This window comes from Polypterus senegalus, chromosome 4 (genome assembly GCF_016835505.1).
Source record: "Polypterus senegalus isolate Bchr_013 chromosome 4, ASM1683550v1, whole genome shotgun sequence".
NCBI classification, from domain to species: domain Eukaryota; kingdom Metazoa; phylum Chordata; class Cladistia; order Polypteriformes; family Polypteridae; genus Polypterus; species Polypterus senegalus.
In genome coordinates this window covers 189,269,751-189,293,042 of record NC_053157.1, presented here as the reverse complement: position 1 = coordinate 189,293,042, position 23,292 = coordinate 189,269,751, and the positions used below count along the sequence as shown (strand labels likewise).

Genomic DNA, 23,292 nt, shown 5'->3' with positions numbered 1-23,292 from the left:
TCTAAAAAAATTAAAGATTGTTTAAGGATTTAAACCATAAACAATTAGTTTTCCTCCTCTATATTTTTCACCTTTTAACTTAAAAGAAGCTGCAGTATGAAAGAATGTACCTTGTTCTCTGAATGAGTTTATCTAAATCATTTAACAAGTCAAGAAAATGAAAATATTCTGTTTCTGTGCTACAGTCTACATATTTTCAATACGGTATTCTTTTTTTAGTTCAATATTTGTAATCATTATCGATAAAATAGACTTGTGTTGCATTTAGGATGAGAGAAGAAGGGCACTTCCTACTTCCTGTAACAAACTTTCTACAACTCAATAATGCCAACTTTATAAGCTGTTCATCACCATAATGTGAAATAATGTAGTTGATAAAGGTGTAGAGACCCTGCTCACAAGAACTAGGGTTTCATTAATGACATATGTAAGCTACAGTTGAAAACATTCTATTTACTCCTTTCCAGTAGAGTATACTATCACTCACGTTTTTAAATGAACTAATTTTGGAAATATATAATACTAATCTGTTTGATTTATGTTAGGTAGATTGCCCAGAGGGGACTGGGCGGTCTCTTGGTCTGGAACCCCTACAGATTTTATTTTCTTTCTCCAGCCTCTGGAGTTTTTTTGTTGTTTTTTCTGTCCACCCTGGCCATCACACCTTACTTATTCTATGTTAATTAATGTTGACTTATGTTTATTTTTTATTGTGTCTTCTATTTTTCTATTCTTCATTTTGTAAAGCACTTTGAGCTACAATTTTTTGTATGAAAATGTGCTATATAAATAAATGTTGTTGTTGTAATCTCAAGATGTCATAAAATGAATGCATTCCTTTGAAAAATAGTACTATTAATCCTGAAAATGCAAAAACAAACTGGAAATGTTTAGTAAATGAGTGCATGATTTAAAAAAAAAATTGGCAGCTGCATTATGCTGTGGAACTCACAGGAAGGATAATATAAATAAGAGTTCAAAATTTATCAACGGTACCCGAACTACACTGCAAGGGAAAAGCTTATGAGGGCATGTTTTCTCCAAGAAAGCTCTGAAGTGGAAGATATTATGATTATGACAAGTTGATATTGGATGTGCTATATATATTATAAATAAGGAGCCATACATTTTCTTACATCTACTTTTATAATGTTAGTACCTTCCCCATATTAAATGTTTAAATATCCTACTCATATTTAAGGGCAAGAATGGCAAAATGTCATTATGGACAATATCAGCCATCGATTTAAAAGTACATATAATATATACACTTTATATTATAAAGAGTTTTATATTTAACAGATGCTTTAAAATAAAATGCCATTAACAAACTAATTAGGCTCATTTGTTAAGTATTTGTCACAATATGCATTATATCAAACTTAATTTGCTTCTGCATTTTTTTTCGTTGGCTATAAAAAGTTTCTTATGCAATAACTACATTTGACTTCCAAAAAAGGAAAAACAAATACTGCTGTCTGACTCAAAATTGTCTCTTAAACAACATGCAAGTTAACTGGTCTTGTGCTTTGCACTCAATAATGTTGGGATAGGCTCTGACTCTCCCATAACCCTAAACTGAATTAATCAAGTTTTAACACAATATATTTATATCCACATGCTTACATTAAACCTCTAAAATACATAACTAGAAAGCAGTAACCACTACCGAATAACTTAGCAATAAATATATTTCAATTACATAAATCATAAACAACCATTCAGTTTAGCCATCTGTCCTCCACTCTCTCCATATGACACACTTAAACTGACCATGAGCATTTTATTATTCATCAAGAGGAACTGTACCTAATAAACATGTCAGAACAAATGAGGACAGAAAAGTACACAGTAATCAATAAAGAGAAAAAATGTCTATAAAGTGAAATATGAATACAACAAAAGCTTCTCATAAATACAGGAAGAATGTGCAAAGTATCAATACAAACAGTAAACCCATCAGTATTTGAACCTAGAACTCCCCAGAAATGAGACAGTATGTCACCAAATTCTATAAACCAGGACCCTTAAAAACTCGATGGTTTTTCATGCTAGCTACTTCATTATTTATTTGTGCTGGGAAACTATTTGTGATCACAAGATCTGTTTGATAGAGCAGAGACAAGCTTTTTTTTCCTTTTTTTTTTTTTAAATATAAATAAAAGACAGTTCTAGAACAACATTATATGCTCAAGTGAAAATAATGCATCTCCCACTGAAATATGATGGTCTAAAAGCAGTCACTATCAGAACACAGTATGGCACACAGTACAGTGTTCAGAGAAAACACAAGCCGAGTATGAATAAGGTCAGTATCACAGCACTGGCCAACAGTTATAAAGCTTAAATTATTCTGCTTAAAAAACAAATAAAAAGCCTACTGTGTCACCAAAAATAAATTATGGTGAGAGTTCTTATGTTTAAGAAAAGGAAGGCTCATAATTGTTACAGTGAAAGTTAGGTTGCGAATATTTGGTACCGGTTTTAAAACACTTAGTTATATTAATGAATAATTTCTTTAATATATTTTTCTTGTAACAGTAGGATAAATATGGTTACCACATTGATCAATAGCTCTACGCTAATCATTCCTGATCTCTTTTCGCATATCTAGGCAAGTAAAATCTATTTACAAGATGATGGGCTACAAAAGCAACAAGATGCTTCAAATGTATAGCAGCATCTTTTACCTAAAACTAGTTAAGCTTGTGAATCATGCCACAAATGCCACATTTAACAATGAAGTTTCAATTATATTTGAATTAAAGTATTCATTAGATAACAAACTCAGCAACTCCACTAATCCCTAATTAGACAATGAATATCAGCCAAATGCTATTCTCCATATAGAGATTTCATTATGCACTTTATACTACTACTGCTGAAAAACACACACGAATATTTAAATGTGTGAGAACATGTAAATGCTTCTTATATCAAAAGACAGCTGGGTCAGCTGAACTTTTAACATCTGCTAAACGGTCAGTTGATCTGCTCAGGCCAAAATGATTTATAAAAGTGACAAGACCAAAAACGACACCAAGTTTTCTAAAATCTGTGTTAAACAGATTTTGGCTTCAAGGAGGCATAATTAGAATGATTCAGATAAACACAAGATAATTTTACAATCTTGACGCTTTTGAGAAGAAAAAAGTAGCTTTTTTTGTCCATTTTAAAATTCATCTACAGTAACTTAAACTATCTTCCCACAACTTTGAAAGAGATATGTGAGCTAGAAAAAGAGGTTTGGAACCATCATACTATTTCACTAAAACTGAGCAACATGGTCATTCTTTAGACAACACACTTATCTAAGATGTTTATGAAAATATTAGTAAAGAAAAAAAAAAAAAGATACTAATCAAATCTGGAAATAATAAAAAATGTGATTCAACCTACCCTCTTTCTCCCTGAATGATAATTAACAAAGTTGTCATTTGCTGTGCAACAAAAAAAATAGAAATCTAAAAGAGTGTGAACTAAAGATCCAGGTGTTGAAACAGAAGAACATAAGATTAGTGGTTAATTTTACATCGCTTCTCATCATCTGGCCATGAAAACAGCAGGTCATCTGCCAGTTCCTCTAAAAATGCAAGTAAAACGACGCATGTTAAGCTATGGCTCACAATGCATACAAATGTCACTAGAAACTTTTGCCAAAAATAAAATGATTTTATGTTTATGTTTAATCTCTAGCTTCAAATGTAGCACTCTGAAACTAATATGTGGAATTCATTATTAAACACTACACGTTTAGGAACAGCTAATACCTTAATATTGTCTGCATACTGATAATTTAATTAGTGGTGAGCAATTATAAAAAGAATGTCCTTTCTGTTTTAAATCAGACTGTGAAATCATAAAACAAAAAAGTGGAATACTGTCACTTGTACAAGAAAAACATTACTGAAATGGCATACTAGTTCATTCAATAATAACTAAAAGGCACACTATAAATATTCAGATCAAAAGTGATTAACCATTTCACTATAAATTACAATTTTCAAAACATACTTTCATTCAACCAATAAGCAGCTTACTTTAAAAGTCATGATACAATTTTTTCTGGGAAAAGTGATGAGTAAAGCTGATCTACAGTACGTTTCCCAGTTTCTTCAATGACTTTACAGAACAAAATAAAATTTATGTTCATAAAATATAAAACACTCAATATTAAAATGTATATTTTTGGAGACATAAAATAAAGATGATACCTGATTTAAGTCTACCATATGTGCATGGTAAAAATCATATCTTGCTGCTCTTCTTTGCAAATCAAATATTTAGAAGTCCCCTCCCATAACCTGTCTGTGGAGCTCTGAAGCATAAAGGAAAGACGTTCATTTGTCTTTCTATTAAATAAACAGTCATTCTATTGCAATATCTGAACTGATGTAGAGCAAAAAAGAAAATCAGTTAACTTTAAGAATGGTACACAATTAATCCTTCTGGAAATGTATATAAAACAATCCAGACATACCATTATCAATCTGAAAAACCAGGACTCCTGAAAACACCATGTAAACAGCTTGTGTAACAGCAACCTTCTATCAATGGTAGTGTAGCACAGTCAGAAATTACAGTATAACTTGCAGACACAAATTTAGCATATTTTCCCTTTACTCTGAAAAAATGTCTTATTGTTCAGAGTAAATTCATTATAATTTACTGATTTTTAAGACAGCTGCTGATGACACTGCCGGGAAGTTAAAATACTTTATGATGTAAAATTACATTTCAAAACCAAATACAAACATATGAAATACTGTGAAATCATATCATCATATTTAATTCATATATAATATACATATATACACACTTCTGTCTCAGATAGATATATACTGTATATACAGAGAGAGAGAGAGAGAGAGAGACAGACACACACAAAAACTGAGAAAACCTCACTAAAAGTTCTCATTTTTATTGGATTTTTAAACCCAGTTTTCACTTCAAACAAATCAGAAATGACTATGTAACAAAACAAATCTCACAATAATTGAGAATTTTTATTTAAGCTTTTTGAAAAAGAATAAGATTTTTAGATTTGTCAATAACTCTTTAATGGTTGACTGCATGCAAAATCTATTCCCTCTTTTCTAAATGCTCATTTTATAACAAAACAAAATATTATATATATATATATATATATATATATATATATATGGTCGAGGGCTTGCTTGTGCCTCCTCCAGACCCAGGAGGTCCGTCCTGGTTATGTTGGGGGCCTCGGGTACAGGGCTTGGAAGCCCAGCCCTGTAGGGACCCGCAGCTGGCACTTCCGCCACACTGGGGTGTGGCTAGGACTGATTGCCGGGAAGCAGCTGGAGCCCATCCGGGTTCCTATAAAAGGGGCATTAGTGGAAGTCGGCTGGAGTGAGGACTGGAGGCGGCCAGGAGGAAAAGAGGCACAGGAGTGTGTGGCCAGGACATTGGGAGAAACGGTGCTGGAGGCACTAGGGTTTGTGCACGTGATTATTGTACATATTATTGTAAATAAACAGTGTCCGTTAAGATGTCCGTCTGTCTGTGTCCGGGTCCAAGTTCACACATATATATATATATATATATATATATATATATATATATATATATATATATATATATATATATATATATATATATGAATTTAAAAGTGGAGCAAAAGTTTAGCAACATCCTTCTAAAATAGTCATAGAACTACTGAACAGTTGTCTGAACGATTTTTGGTTGTGCACTACAATACAGGTCCTCAAAGACTACGTTACCATCATACAAAATATTCATCAATAAGTTATTTTATAAATAGTGTGTTTTCCATATGCTTGTATGTTTGTTAAATGGTTATCATCACCTCCCAAAAAAAGACAATTGAGAAAACTACTGTTGCATATAAAAAGCTGCAATGTGCTGCTCAAACAAGCAATGAACAAAAAGTAATACATAATGTGGAACAGCAGCAAACCAATCTTAATTTTGCAAAAAAGTATGCATGTGTGTGTGCCAATACAGTAACTTTATCTGCTCATCACACTAACAAGAATTATAAAACTTTCTAGTTTTCCTGAGCCGACTCCCATTTTAAAGTTTCTTTCATTAATGCTCTTTACCTATATCTCAGTATTAGAGGTCACCAAAAATTTTGATATTTACTTAAGGCACTAGGGTTTTAAGTGGAGGGCTGGCACATTTCTTGATTCAACTTAAAATGCCTTTAAGCATCAATCTGGTAGACACGCATCCACTAGCATTATTTCTCATAGAGAACAGCCTTTCAACTGAAATTTATGCAATAAACCTTGTTTACCATTCATTCACAGGTTTTATATTTTAAGCAGGATATCATATTGTTTAAAATTCTAACTCATAAATGTTTGACATTCAGTAGCATTGATTCAAGATTAGAAGATCTATACTGCTATGCATTTTCTTTATTTTAAAATGTGCATACAAATGGGAAAAAAGCCCAATGTCATTTTGGCTCATGCAAGTTGGTACTTCCCACATTTGCAATAATGAATGCATCTTTTAAAGCAACCAGACAGGAATTAAGATGCAAATCCAGCCTTCTTTGCTGTAAAAAAATCCATATACCAATTAGTAGTCAACATGGGATTTTGACGTACAGTACTATTACAATAACATTTATAAAATCAAAAAATATTTCTGAAAATGAAAATATTAATGAAAATATTTAATGAGGTTACTTTTGCTGATGTTATTTGTAGGGGAACTAATGCTGAAACAATCTCTCTGCTAAACACTAGAATTAATTACTGCAACAGAAGAACTTTGTTATTAGTGTGAAGCTGCAGTCATTCAAAACTGCATCCCAAAGAAAATGTCTTCAATTTTTTAATGGAAGTGTGCAATGAGAAAAATGATTATCACTCTGGAATGCATTTTCATCAAATTACAACATATGACTTTTTATTTTAATAGCCTGCACTATTACACTTGGTTTGACTTTGAAATGGTGTGGTAGATTTTACTAATCTATTCACAGTAAAACAGAAATAATCCACTTGTGAACCAACAGTGTCATCAGCAACCTAAAAAATACAAAAACAATTTACCCAGACTGAAACCTGCATTTTCTCTGACCACTCAGACATTTTCCGTTTTCAGAAAATAACAAAATGTAATTGTTCAGAGTATAAGAAAATCTTAATAAAACACAAAATAGCACTTTATATAAAAAGAAGACTTTTTAATTACAGCACTGATGTAACTGTGTTGATCTTAAAGATAATTAGTGGGAAAAAGTAGCACTTTACAACATTAACAAAAAGAAAGATATAAAACAATAAAATTAAAAAACAATATGTAGGAGAAATACTTGTTATAACAATCAGCAAATAAGTCTAGTACTGAAAAAGACACACTGTAAGGAAAATTCCAATTTTCAAAGTTTGCTTGTCTGGAATTATAATACCAAAATCATGGTCCCTTCTATGATTTATCATTTTGTTCCTTTTGAAGTCACTGGCAAAGGGAGCCCAAGAGAAGCCAGACCAATGGAGATGCACCCTAATCCAGGCCTGGATAGCTGACCGCAGCACTTAAGCTTTATGCATAGCTTTGAATAGCAGAAGGAACCCAAGTCTTCACCAAACCTCCCAAAAAAGCACTGCACACTTATACCACCACAGGGGAAATTTATACAAAGCACAAATAAAAATGTACCCCACCCATGCATCGAACTACAAATCTGCTTTTCTACAGGAAAGCTCTCATTCATAACGGACATGTGCAATCGGTTTCAGCAGGTGTAAACTAAATAAAAGTGTTGCTCTTTAAATCATACTTTCGTCCTACAAAGAAGAAAACTACATAACAGTTACAGACTGTGCTAATGAGAGTATGTTTTAGAATTATTTGATACAGGAAACATGAACTTAAGATTTTTAATTTTAAATGTAGTGTTTAAAAACATCTGTTTATAAATAATCTTCACACACAATGAACAAAATATCTTAACTGCAACTTTTATGTAATACTAAACAAATGTTTAATGATCAACAAAGTGTGCTCAGAAGCATCATATTCTTCGTCAAAGCTTAGAAGAAACAAGAATTCATTAAGTTGTATATTTTACATACCTAGGCTCAAAAAAATAAATAAATAAATATTTATAACATAAATCAATTATTAAGCTGAACTCTGACGGTTTGATTTCCTGAAGTAAATTTGTGTTTACGTGTTCAAAGGCAATTTTTTTTTTTTGTTTTTAAACATACACACAAGTTGTTATTAGGTGGTACAGCATGAATGCAGAACAGCTGCTTTAATTCAGAAACTGACAAATAATCTCAAAAAAAATCTGGAATGATATAGAGCGTTATACTCAAATATTCAGGGGTGCAATTATTACATTCAGCTTTCTGTCTTTATAAAAGTTTTTTGTTTTGATTTAATTCATGCATTTCTAAACTGGCTTATCTCCTTAAGCTGTTCTGCATGCTTTGTTTACCACAGTCCACCAATAATTAAATTATATGCTTTGGCTTAGATTTCTTTCTATGACTAAAAACAACATTTAGGTAAAAAAAGACAATCAACTTTCAAAATCATTTACTCCATTACATTAACACCAAAAAAAAAAAAAAGGTATGAAAACTGAGCTTCCAATAATTACTCTATTTTTACTTTTTTTAATTACCCACACTTGGTAAGTCTTTGTAGAAGGCGATACATTTTGTTCCCATTCAAAGCCAACACTTCTTGGCCACACCGTAGGAGTTCCTTTTGATACAACTGGTGTAATAAATGTTCTTACATTCAACATGTTTAGTGAGGAATTATTGGCTTAAAAGTGGCCATCTTTTTTATACACATTGCTTCCACCTCAGAAGCTAGTTTTTTTTTTTTTAAATTATGAACACATCAGTTCAGGTCTTTGCATTTTTTTTGTTTGTTGCATGCTCTCAGCGTGCCCATATATCCAAAGAATGTATTTCCTTTTGACAAATATGCAAATGAAATTAATAAAATCCAAACAGCCATTGTCCATCTGGGGCTAAATTGCACTAATAGGAAGTGTTAAAGATATTATTGCCTTTGAATTGATAAGCTGCTCCTCCTGGAAACCGGATGACAGTGTACTTCAACATGTCACGTATGAATTTAGGCTGGTTATCATAGAGGAGACTGTTCACAACATTTACTGCAAAATGACAGGCTATCAGCTGCCCTTTTTTTTTTATTTTCACATCTTACCTTTTTTTTTTTTTTTAAGAACACAGGTTTGATCATACACATATCAACTTCAAATTGCCTCCTCCATTTTAAATTTAAGGGCATGTTAACACAATGCTTCATGCTACTAGCATTATTGCCAAGGAGTTATCAAATGAACTCCACTTTTTCCAAACTTGGAATACATTCACATACGATATTTTTCTTCACAGGCTAAGATTTCAAATGGACTCCATAGACACAACAAATTCTCCACTCATGTTAGCAGCACATAAGTTGACATATTCTTCTTGTGGCTGGCCAGACATCTCATGGCATTGTTGCACTGATGAGACTTCGCTCCTATTGGAGCAGCCAGAGCTGTCATGAAGTAAACATTTCATTTCCTGAGCCACATGTTCTTTGCTGGATTCATTATCTTCATCCTCACTATCAATCTGACAGCGACAAACCTCAATCCCTGAATCCCCAGTAAGCCGACGATGACGAAAGTGCTCTTCATCTGCATCCTCATTTTCTTCAATGTCTGAGGAACAGCAGGCATGGCAGTCAGGTTCAAAAAAGTCTACATTTGAAGAAAACAGAGCATGCTTTGGTGGGGAATTCATAACTCTGGGTGACTGTGGCTCCTCTTGGTTTTTACTGCTCCCTTCTCCTTGTTTGTCCTGTCCTGTTACCACTGAAGTTGCACCAAGGGGATCAGCAACTACTACAGGAGTGGACGTATCTGCTGTTGCACTTACTGGCCGAGAATCTCCAGTCTCACTAGGTGTTGTTGCATTGCTGGTGTCTGTCTCATCAGTGACCTGCACAGAAAATGAGGTGCTACTAGGTGAAGAAGCTGAGCAGGACTCACAGGAACAGCTGGTATAATTATCAGAACTTTGGGATGATGTCAAGCAGCTAGGACCTGGGTGGGCATACTGCCCTCCTTGAAGGGCAAACACAGTGCTGTAAGGAGGTGGTGGGGTGTTAGGACGGGCAGCAACCTCTTCATATGAAGGCAACTTGAAGGAGGCCAAAAAACCTGCCAAAACAGAAAATATTTTAAAATCTGGTTCAGTTAAAATATGCATATACATTTAAAACATAAAAAAAACAGTATAAGTAATGCTATTCCTAAAATTAAAGGCTTTAACTATGACAATCTGGATGTCCATTAGGTTTGTTACTCTATCTTGCACATTCTTTTAGCATCGATTGTTAATCACACAGCAACTTTTCTTTCTGGATAAAATTAATGAAAAAACAGTTAATGCAACATATGCATATTGCCCTGCTAAAGTTGCTGCAAATAAAATGTAAAGATTAAAAAAAAAAAAAGAATTGTATTATTTTCTTTTTCAAACCTTTTATTTTTAATAAATATGATGCTTTTGGCTTGCAGACTAGAAAAAACAAATGCATGCTAAACAATACTACTTTGTCAGGGTGCCAATGACATATTGTTCATTGGGTCAGTATTAACTGGAAAACTAAATCAACTTAACAAATATGTATTGAGAGTAAATACTTTTTGCTCAATGTAAGTAATTATGCAAATACTAATTTCTCATAAGCATTTCGACAGTGAACCGCCAGTGGTTGAAAGGCGATTGCAAATAGCAGCGGTTACAAGGGACATCCCTGTCTGGTACCTCGTTCTAGTTTAAAGTAGTCTGAACTAATGCTGTTGATACAAACTGAAGCTTCTGGATTGGTATACAGTAGTTTGATCCATTCACAAATGTTCTGGCCAAACCCAAATTTTTCTAATGTAGTGAAAAGGTATTTCCATTCAATCATGTCAAATGCTTTTTCTGCATCCAATGATATTATTATTTCTGGGGTGTTTGACTTTGTTGGTGAGTATATTACATTAAACAGGCGTCGAAGATTGGAAGATAAGTGTCGACCCTTGATAAATCCAGTTTGATCTTGCGATATTACCAAAGGGAGCACTTTCTCCATCCTTCTAGCTATGTTTTTGAGAGTATCTGAACGTCATTATTCAGAAGTGAAATTGGTCTGTATGATGCACATTGTAATAAGTCCTTATTTTGTTTAGGAAAGACTGTGATTAATGCTTGGCGAAAAGTTTGAGGAAGAGTTCGATTGTCTCTAGCTTCTGTAAATGTTACTAATAGGAGAGGAGCTAGATAAGCGGAGAATTTCTTATTAAATTCTGCAGGGTAGCCATCAGGGCCTGCTGCTTTCCTGCATTGAAGTGACTTCATAGCATCTAGTAATTCTGACAGCGCCAGTGGATTTATCCAGTTCCCCCGCACTAAGAGTATCAATTTGTAGTATCTGTAATGTATCCAGAAATGTATTAGATTGTGTGTTGTCTTCTTTAAACTCAGTAGAATATAAGGATTTATAGTAGTTTCTAAATATGTGCATTATATTTTTATGGTTGATGATTTTATCTCCGTTCATGTTGGCGATTACTGGGATTGCGTTGCAAACTTTTTGCTTATGATTTGTTAAGCTAAAAGCTTATTAGCTTTCTCTCCGTGTTCATAGTAATGATGTCCGGATTTATAAATTATTATTAATTTTAGCTCTGATACTTCCTTGGTTTCTAATTTATTTCTGTGGAAAGATATAAAATAATCTGTCCTCTTAAGAAGAGGGTTGAGACGCCATCTGTGAGGTGAGTTTGTGGGGCATAGTGACCTTAGATCCAAAATCAGAGGTGCATGGTTGAAAATAACAATAGCTTTGTACTTGCAAGATTTAATCATAGGCAAGAAATTATTATCTATAAAGAAATAATCAATTCTTGAGTAGCAATGATGTACTGGTGAGTAGAAAGAATATGTTCTTGAGTTTGGGTTCAGAAACCTCCAGGGGTCTGATAAGTTGTGGTCAATTATAAACTTTGTAATTATCTTTGCAGTGTTTGATGTCGTGCCCCCTGTGATAGAAGTCCTATCAAAGAGTGGATTTAAAACATAATTAAAGTCCCCAGCCATTATAATTTTATGAGTGTTCACATTGGGAATGGATTCAATTAAATTTTGTATAAATTAATTTATAAAAGCATTTATCAAAATCATTTTACAGTTAAATAAATTGCCCATGGCCATCACATCTCTCTCTTCAGGATCCGATACTACAAATGACACTGTTCTAAGTATGAGAATTCCCACACCTCTAGTTTTCTTTGTAAAGCTTGAATGGAACATTTGGCCAGTCCAGTCTGTTTGCAGACGGAACTGATCCTTGTTTAGTAAATGGGTCTCCTGTAAAAATACTATTTTAGCGTTTAAACCTGTTAGATGAGAGAATATTTTCTCTCTCTTTAATTCGTGATTGAGGCCTTTAACATTCCAGGTCACAAAGTTAACTGTCCCATCATGGAGACATTGATTCTGAATTTATGTCATTTTATAGTCTTAACTGGAAGTGAGACAGCTTTAACCTTAATTTCCTATTTCCCCAAGAGTTATTGCCATGCAGCCTATTGTTACGTTGGTAGTTATAAAGATTAAAAGGATAGATTAGATATAGATATAGATATAGCCTGCTCTCTTTCTCTCCACCCCTTATCCCCCCACCCTCCCATTTTGCCTCCCCACGTGAGGCTGGACCCCACTTCAGGCAGTCCCGGTCCTCTGACATACCTAGAGACAGAGCACGTCCAAAGCAAAACAAGCCCCCACGCATCAGCGTTTTAGGATTAAAAAACAGAGATATCTATGCCAATATAGTCTAAATACTATATGCCTAAAATATAATCATTAACAAAACTATAAACTTAAAATATAATCTTCAGCAATCTTAAAGTATTAAGATAATAAACCCGGGGAATGGTGTTAGAAAGTGGTTCAGAATAAGCATAGTATGTCTTAATGCAATAATAACAATAAACAATAAACCAAGGGTATGATGTTAAACAGTCTCCTTTAGGGTATTAGGGAAAAAAAATAATAAATAATTAAAAAATAAACAGAGTCCGAGTAATTAAAGGGATGTATAATTATAATACCCGTATCATTACAAACGGATCAGACAGTAGGTTATAGATCCTTGCCATGTCATGACAGGCTATGACTCACTATTGTGAACAGCAACAATATTAAATCCATGTGCATAATATTGTGCGGGTCACTTTCTGCCACCAAAACAGCTCTGATCCATCATGGTATAGACCCCACGAGACCTCTGAAGGTATTCTGTGATATCTGGCACCAAGACATTAGCAGCAGGTCCTTGAAGCCCTGCAGATTGAGAGGTGGTACGCCATGAATCAGACTTTTTTTTCCAGCACATTCCACAGATAGTCGAATGGATTGAGATATGAGTAATTTGAAGGACAAGTCAACACCATAACTCTTTGTTATTATGCTGAAAAAAGTTGCTACCAGCAGGGAATACTGTTGCTATGAAGGGGTGAACATGGTCTGCAATAATATTTAGGTAGGTGGTATGCAAAAAAGCAACATTCACAGAGATGCCAAGACTCAAGTTTTCCAGCTGCTGGTTGTGCTGGCCAGTATACTGCCCAAAGCATCACACAACAACAACATTTATTTATATAACACATTTTCATACAAATAATGTAGCTCAAAGTGCACACTGCCTGAAATGTCTTACCTTCTTCCCATAGTGCATCCTTCTGCCATCTATTCCTCAGGTAAATAATGCAAATACACTTTGTTGTCCACACAATCCAGGAATCCTACATACCAAGAACAACCACACAAGACCTGCCCTTTTGGAGATTCTCTGTCCCAGTCGTCTAACTATCACAATTTGGCCCACGTCAAAGTTGTTCAGATCCTTACGCTTGGCCGTTTCCCTGCTTCCAACACATCACCCTTCAAGAACTGACTGTTCACTTGCTACCTAATATATTTCACCCCTTATCAGGTGCCACTGTACTGAGATTATCAATGTTATTCACTTCACTTTTAAGTGGTTTTAATGTTGTGGCTGATTGATGTATTTATAACCGAATATTTAATTAAATACAGTACTTATAAATACACAAAAATGAAAGTGCTACAACAATTTGGGATCTTAACATCCCTCAATAAAAGTACATTTTGGAAAACAATAAAGGGAAAGTAAAATAAATTAATTACTTAAAGCACAGGTGTCAAACTCAAGGCCTATGCCAGATCCAGCTCTTGCACCTTTATAATGTGGTCCATGTCATCAATATTTAAAACATGTTAAATATGGCCCATGATGATGCCTTTAGCAAGTGTTTCATAAATAAATTTATATTTGGCATTCAAATGCATAGCACAAGGCAGTCAATAATTTGTAGTCAGAATGAAAACAGGCCACCTATAATGACCCAATGAGGAAAAAAAAGTGAAAAGAATGCGAGATGCTACACTGCTACAAGAAACATGTTTTATCAAAATGTAAAAGATGTAATCATCTCATTAAAGAAATGATCTATCTATTTCACATGTGCTGCTGCATTCACTTTAAGTTACCTGACTGCTGCCGCTGCCCTAAACAATTCTTTTGTCTTTTCCTTTACTTGACTGCTCGATGTGGATCGAAAATGCATTTGCATTTCCACTCATGTTAAACATGATCACAATTCGTTTCTGTGTTTAGTGTGCTCCATCACCAGCAAATTTACATTACTTTTTTTTTTTAATGACATCAGGTGGTATCGATCGTGATGCCCAACATAATGCCAGTGTAAATGGATACGCTTTGTTTTAGCAACAAACTGTTTCCAGATTGTTACTCTTTCTTGACTGTTTGTGCTGACCAGGGCACCCTTTACAGGTTGTGTTCTAAATCTCATTTGCAATGAACTGGCTTCACAGAAGCAATCTTTAGCTGATCACACTTATTTCTTTACTTTCTGTAGGTGCAAGTCCGTAGTTTTATTTTTGTTTTACTACTGTGTCCTTTTCAGCAACTGTGTCCTTTGTCTTCTTCTCCACCCTTATTTCGTCATTGTCTTGAGGCATACATAAAGTACATAGAGGGTTCTTTCCATTTTTTGGTTTATGTTTTAAACCACAGTGGACTGCCATTTGGACGGGTTTTAGGATAATTTATGTCTTTAATAATGTAGCTAAAGGTTACCGGATTCCCATTACTAAGAAATCTTTACTAGTTACAGAACACATCCATTTTTCCCTGCCAAAAATGTTAAAAGTATTGATCCAAGTCTTGAGATTACATATAAATTACAAAATAGCATTTCTATGTCATTTAAGGAGAAGGGGGAAAATAAAAAATAAAAAAATCACAAAGAAAAATACTGTTGTAATGATCAGCTATTTTAAAAAGAGACCGGCTGTGCAATTATCTCAGAAACTTGTCTTGCTGCAAATTATCTTTTGGGGGCACAGGGCCAGGGGTGTGGATTCACCAGAGAAGGTCATCGCCAAGCACTATTATTGACATTGAATGTTGATTCCCAGATGTGAATTACTCACTCTGTTCTTTTGGCAACTAAGCAATAATAACAGAAAAGTCAGACTTAAGATTACTTATATATTATACTTGCTATATAAAATGCTTATTTCATAAAGATATTCGCTACTGCCACAGAACTGATAATGTACGTGTGCGCTTTAGTGAGACAGAACACTGAACGGAATGAGTGGGTGTGAGAGACAAAGGAAAGGATTTAGCCACTTTATGCTAAATGTTCATAAGGTGGCCCTAAAAAGGACTTTCTGGTTTCTTTAATGGCCACTTCCACCATGTAGAAACACGCTTTTCCAGCTGCTTCGTCAATTTCCCTGCTCACAAATGCTCAGCCTCACTCTGCTCATCCAGGCTCAGAGGCAACTCGTATACCTCATTTGTGCCTCGACAAATATGTCTGATGTGCTCTGTAAGTGCTGTGTCTGTGTTCGTCCTGCTAACACTGTGGTGGTGCTTGTGGAGCTCGTTACATTACAACTTCGCCAGGGAGTGCTGAGGTGTCATTTCCAACTAACAGCATCGGGGTGTGAGTTTTACATGTTCTCTTTAAATAAATAAAAAAAAAAAACGAATTGCTGAAGGAAAAGCAGGATTATAAGTAGAATATAGCTTGGTACTAGAGGCTTGTTACAATTGTAATAAGACTGTAATCAGACAAGGCAGTAAGAATAGATTCTTGGAGCTACTTTTTTAAGGTAAGAATACAATATAAAAGAATTATTTTTAGCTTTCTTTCCTACCATTCAGCACCATTGTATGCTAAAAGAAAAGATGTGGAATTTATAACATTAAAAGAAAAGAGCTTCACTTTAGAACACAATTTTATGTGGCAAATTAATACAAAGAAATAATTTTGATTTGAAAAATTCCAAAATTACACTTTACAAGCTGTGTTACCCAGAAACATTTCTAAGAAAATGGCTGTCAGTTATAGTGCCATCGCTTAATTGAAAGTACTATGTAATTAACTGTTTTTCTTATACAATATTTCTATTTTTTTAACCAAGGGCTAATATTACTGACAGGCAAGTGTGATGTAGTGGTTAAGACTTTGAATTTAGGTCTTCAGACGCTGAGGTTGTGGGTTCAGATCATGCTACTGACACTTTGTGACCAAAAGCAAGTTAGTTCACCTGCCTGTGCTAAAAATGTAAAAACAAATGAAATGTAAGTCACTTTGGCTATAGGGACCAGTCAAGTAATAATCATAATATCAGGTTAATGAACCTTCTTACTCTTGAACATATTATGCAACTCTACATGAGAAAAACATTTCTGCATTATATCAATTGTCGGTTTTTTCAGATTTTCTGAATGACATGGCCTTTTGTTGATGATCACTGCAAAACACAATTTTACAGGAAAGTGTATTCTTTTGAACTGAAATGGGTAATCAGTAGGAATAATGTGAAATTTGAACATATATTGTAAAGAACTGCCATAGTGGGGTAAAAGGAAATGAACACAGCATAAAGATTGAACTTTGAGGCAATGGCCTGTATATTATAAATTGAAATACTAGAAAAACTGTGTGGATGGAGAACCATTTACATCCATTCCAGCCTTCCATTTGTAGGAGGAAGGCTACCACTTACAAGCTTTGATGTTAAGGCCTTGGAGCACACTGCAATTATCTCTGTAACCTGCTCTAGAGGTCAAGGCTGGGAGCACACCTGAAATATCTCCGAGACCCACTCCTCTGTTCTGATCGAAGATCATGCCACACACAGGCTTCGCCGCAGCAGATTCCAGTATCATGGCACTGGAACATGCCATGAATGACTCTGCACTCCCCACCACAGAGCAAAGTAAAATTAATCCTTCAAGTCTGCTCCAAAGTTCTGACCTTCGAGCACTCCTGATTTCCTGAGAATCCCTCTGCACAATGATCCCCCTCCAATGGTTTGTTTTCCTGCTCTGTGCTGCTCACCCCTTTTTAGAACAAGGTATTTGTCCGTTAGTGCAGACTCCCATAGAGGTTTCTAACCCTCAAAGTTTCTGGATGCCAATATTGCCAAAATATAGAAAACACACACATCTACTCATCCCCTGCAAGAATCAACCAGACAGTTAGGGGTAGAATGCACTGTTTAGTTCACGTTGCCATGGTAGAGTACCAATTTAGAGACAGTTAATGTAACAGACAAGCCTTGATATTAGCAGAGAAACTGAGTATCTGGAGAGAATACCATAAAAACATGGAGAGAACATGAAAACTAAACAAAATGCCTTGGACTGGATTCAAATATAGAATTCTGGAATGATGATGTGGGAGAGCTAACCACTACGCCACTGATGTACTAGTCATAACTAGGAGTAAATACTTAAGCAATCAATTATTTTACATCTGTAATTAATTTAGACCACTTTGCAGATGTGTTTCTATTCAGTCTGTTTCTGTTAATTAGTATCAAAAAATCTAATTAAATTCATTATGATTCAATGTGATATAACAATGCAATTTTAACAATTTCAAAAGAGTTGAATAATTTTTGTAGGCACTGTAACTAGGTAAACTCCATACTAATAGATTCCAGGCTGAAATCTGATCCCAAGGCTTTGGAGTTCTAAAACGGCTTCAATAAACACTGCCATCTCCCATACAAAGAGCTTCATCTCTGCCTTTGTTTTGTTGCTTCAGGATTAGAATTTTTTGCATCAACATTCTGCATCAAATCTCTGTTGAATATCATTTCTTTTATACAGTACTGGCAGAATACCCGCGCTTTGCAGCGGAGAAGTAGTGTGTTAAAGAAGGTACGAAAAAGAAAAGGAAAAATTTTAAAAATAACGTAACATGGTTGTTAAAGTAATTGTTTTGTCATTGATATGAGTGTTGTTCTCATATCTATCTATATATATATCTCTATATATATATATATATATGTTGTTCTCATATCTATCTATCTATCTATATATATATATCTATATATATCTATATATATATATATACCCGCGCTTGGCAGCGGAGAAGTAGTGTGTTAAAGAAGGAAAGAGAAAGAAAAGGAAACATTTTGAAAATAACGTAACATGATTGTCAATGTAATTGTTTTGTGTATTTGGCGGCAGCGTCACGGAGTTGTTTTTCTGCATCAGAAAATGTACCCACGCCTGACACGCCTCCTTTTACTGTTTTCTCACAGCTTGGATTGCTGCTGTCATATACATACACACACATATATATATATATATATATATATATATATATATATATATATATATATATATATATATATATATATATATATATATACACACACACATACATATACTTGTGTGTATGTTTGTATGTGTCTATATGTGTGTGTATAGGTATGGTCACTGAGTGCAAGGGAAAAATAATAAATTATAGTCTATAAGTTATTAAACAGCAAAACATTAACGTTTTAAGAAGTACAGGTACATTGAAATTACATTTTCTATGTGAACGTTCAAATTTGTGCCTCTGGTAGTGTGCCTTACCGGCATTTAAAGAAAATTAGTTTTGTGTCCTCTGCAGTGTTAAGAGAAAGGCTTTGGTTTGGGATAAAAGGAAAAAGGTGTAAAGAAAGGAAAGTTGCCTTTTTCTTTTATATAGTATAGAGAGATGTGTTCGCTGGCGTTATGATCGCCTTTTGGGGACAGTCGCGGGTCTTGTGTAGACTGGTGAGGCGTCCCGCCATTAAATCAGCTGTGATGGCACTGTCAGTCCTCCACTCCTGTGCGTGTCTTCATAATCCGAGGTGAGGACCTCATAATCATATACGTGCAAAAGAAAGTGTGAATCGCCTTAATATTATTTTGCCGTGGTGTAGAAAAGGGGTCCGTGTTTGCACTTGTCTGGGCTATAGCGCAGGGGAGGATGAAAAAAATTAAAAGTGCTCACTTTGACTTAAGGCAGAAGCGCAGTCAGCGTCTCAAAGGCCGGCACAGCTATGCACGCGCGCTGGCTGCTCGACTTTTGCTGGGCAGGAGACCCCAGTTTTTGCAGACACGTTCATGATATCAAAAGTCTCAGCGCTCTTTGGAGGTCATTCATATATATATATATATATATATATATATATATATATATATATAGCAAAATATATAGCGCCAAAATACCAGCGGAGAAGTAGTGTGTTAAAGAAGTAATGAAAAGAAAAGGAAACATTTTAATAATAACGTAACATGATTGACATTGTCATGAGTGTTGCTGTCATATATATGCCTGCCTAAATAAGTCACCCTCGCTTTGCTCTTACTTTTTACCGTTCATTTAATCATGGCTAGTGGCGGAAAAATTATAAAATGGAAGGAGGATGGCTTTACCAAAACAATTATTGATGGCGAATCGATTATTCATAAAGCTTGAATTGGTGATCTGTTTTCTGTGTTAACCTCATATTTTTCATACTTCTTCTCAAACTAAGGTGGTGCGAGGGTAAAATGAATCGGGATGCTGATCAATGTAATCGGTGTACCAGGAAATCATGCATTGACAAAAGCTCCCTTTGCTTGTAATGCAAAGTGTGATTAAATGCATTATTTTTAAGCGTTATGGAGCACATGCATCAAAGCTTCTCAGCTGTGCTTGTGCTAAGAAAAGGAAAGATTTTAAAAATAGCGTAACACGATTGTCAATGTGACCTTTTGTAAGTAGTGCCTGGAGGATTCAGTGTGGAGAAACTCTAGAGACAGCGTGTGTATTAACTTGTGGATTTTTCTGTGAGTATTTGGTGGCAGTCTGACGAAGTTGCTTCGGAGCTCAGCTCAGAGCGAAATTAGATGAATAGGAGGGGAGATGATGACGTGACTCCCCACCCGCCTTAACTGTCAATCCCCCACAAACACAGTCTCTCGGAATTTGCATAAGCACACCCCTTCACCTACAATTTTAACTTAGTTACAAAGTGATCAAAACTCGTTTATATCCTCGTCCTCTCATTAAACTTGTATCCTGCATTACCTGTGGGCATGTGAAACGCCAGCGTAGCCTGTCTATGAACTTAATTTAAAGTTTAGGTTTACACCTTGCTTTGTTTCCGAGGTAGCAGCACTCATGAATATGGTAGTATATGTCACTCGCTCGCTTCTTATTGTTTCGCTGCCTTCTCAATTATATAATGCATGTTTTCTTAAGCGCTTTTTGGAGGTCTTCCTGGTTTTCTACGCACTGCGTTGACAGTCAGTTCACGTGATTACGTGGGAGGCGTGATGATGTCACACGAAACTCCGCCACCCACGTCTTTCCAGCTCAACTCTATTACAGTTAATGCAGAAAAATACCTTCCAGTTATGACCATTAGGCGTAGAATTTCGAAATGAAACCTGCCCAACTTTTGTAAGTAAGCTGCAAGGAATGAGCCTGCCAAATTTCAGCCTTCTACCTACACGGGAAGTTGGAGAATTAGTGATGAGTCAGTGAGTGAGTGAGTGCTTTGCCTTTTATTAGTATAGATATAGTTTACCTCAATTCAGAAAAGAAAAATGCATATAATAAATCTGGCCTACTGCTTAGGAAATATTTGATTTTGTACGGGAAAAAATAGTTATTACCCTCAATTTTCAAAAGGTACCTTTGTTGAAAATGGCATTTTACAGTAAATTCAAATATCCATGGGACATTCTCTATTAATTTATGTTGAGGCATTGATATAATTTAAATTTAAACAAACATAATTAAATGTTAAAATTAAAAGGATTATTTATTTTAACTCATTTAACAAAGATAAATAAAAAAACATAACAAATCTCTACCTAAACAGCTACAGAAAACTGTAAACAGACAATACTTTAAAGATTGCACTTACAGACACTCTTCTGTTTCCAGCATTTACAGTGGAGCACTGAATACTTTTGCACACCACTGCACATACACCTATCAGTCACAACATTAAAAGCATCTGCCTAGTATGTGTAGGTCACACTCATGCCACCAAAACAGCTCTAATGTGTTGAGGAATGACTTTGAAAGACCTCTGAAGATTCCCTGTTTAATCTAGCACCAAGAAGTTAGCAGCTGATCCTTTAAGTCCTGCAAGTTGCAAGGTGGGGCCTCCATGTATCAGACTTTTTTTTTCTCGCAGTGCATCCCACAAAATTGCTCCACGGTTCAGTTCTGACACTCATGTGACTACTGTAGGCACTTCTGGCTGTGAACAGAAGTCAGCATGGGCACTCCGACTGGTCTGCTGCTACAAAGAAAGCTGCTATGCACTGTATGTTCTGGCATGTTTTTTTAATGGGCAGATTTCAAAATTTCAGTGGATAATATCACTGTACATAACTCAATACTTTCACTGAAGGTTTGTAAAGCACAAATTACAAAAGTTTTAAAACCTCTTTATACTGTGCTAGTTTGAATTTAAGTTTTTAATCTTTTTACATTCAATTTTCCATTTACATAGAGGTCACAATTGTTAAGCTCAAGTAAAACTGAACTCTAGTGGGATGTTTAAAAATAAAGTTATGTCAATTTAAAATACCACATTGCCGCTTACATCACTATCCTACAAAGTCATCCCCCCATTGGTAAATACACCTGTATGTATATTATACTAATGTAAGCAATAAAAAATGAATGATTACAATATGCAGATTCAAACACTGATATAGTTAGATTTATGATTAACTTTGAGGAAAATAAAGGAAACGGTCACTGTTTTTTTTGTTTTTTTAATTACAAACACTCCTTATATTAAAATGTTTACCACAAATTACAACCCAGAGGCAGCATCAAGCTATTTTTACCAAAGTAGAATGTCTCCAGATATCTTTTGAAGTTAGATTCACCAGATAATAAAATAAATAACTAACAATGTGTATTTATTTAAAAAAAACACACACACATATTAAAACAATTATTTCAAAGTTGAAAAAACAAACAAGTACATAAATCACAGAGATGGTTCATTTGATTCATCATTAAAATCCTAGATGTTTGAACTAATACCAGCTGCAATACTATTTGTAAGTCAACAAAAGAATGAAGAGGTAGAGTATGCATTGATAGCATTATGGTAAAAAAAGGAATTTTCTGATGGGTATTCCAAGACATGGATGTGACTGTTGCAGGTGCAACTGCATGAGCAACAGAAGTGAACAAAATGTTTTGGTTTCAACGGAAAAATTACATCTTTTAAGATTTTTAGAATGTCTCAATTTAATTCTTCAAGATGTCAATTTCATTTTGCCAGACACTCTAAAGATAATACTAAGCAAGGTCAATGATTTAATGATTTGATGGTGGTGAAGCAATTAGTTTCTACTTGCCTCCCTACTTTAAGGGATTGTATTTGAACCTCAGTTTACTCCTCTACATACATAGAAAGATGTTTGTACTAGACTAATACAAACTGTAGATTAACCTGAAGAAAAAAAATAATCACACTCCTAAATTAAAGGTAACAGTTTACAGATTTACACTTATTAATGTGCTTATAATTTAGAAATAAGACAAAAATTCTGTGTATTGACTTGCATGTTGACCCTACAAACTTTTGGCTAAATTAGTTGTGTTAGCCACTTTAGCAGGTATTGTCTATTAGCAAATTTTGCATAAAGGCTTGCATTTATCATCCAGTTTTCACTTTCCATTTGCTACAAAGCCAAAGTATTTCCAGACACCACTCCAGTTGCACTCTGTCTAGGACTGGGCGATAAAGATAATTATCGTGAAATAACTTTTCCTCAACAGAAACATTAAGATATGGTCGACAGAAAGTCAATACAACTCATTCCATCCATGCTTTGACAGAAAAC

At 34.8% G+C, this 23,292-nt stretch overlaps 1 protein-coding gene across 2 annotated transcripts in view; it reads right to left on the bottom strand.

Annotated features, from left to right (window-relative positions):
- Nucleotides 1-7,171: 7,171 nt before the first annotated feature.
- Nucleotides 7,172-23,292, bottom strand: part of LOC120527883 (WW domain binding protein 1-like) — a 62,091-nt gene continuing 45,970 nt past the window's right edge. For both annotated transcript variants that reach the window (XM_039751803.1, XM_039751804.1), the window contains exon 4: nucleotides 7,172-10,201. In XM_039751803.1, coding sequence (XP_039607737.1) covers nucleotides 9,396-10,201 — 806 coding nt within the window. In that variant the 3' untranslated portion in view covers nucleotides 7,172-9,395. The remainder of the gene's footprint in view (nucleotides 10,202-23,292) is intronic.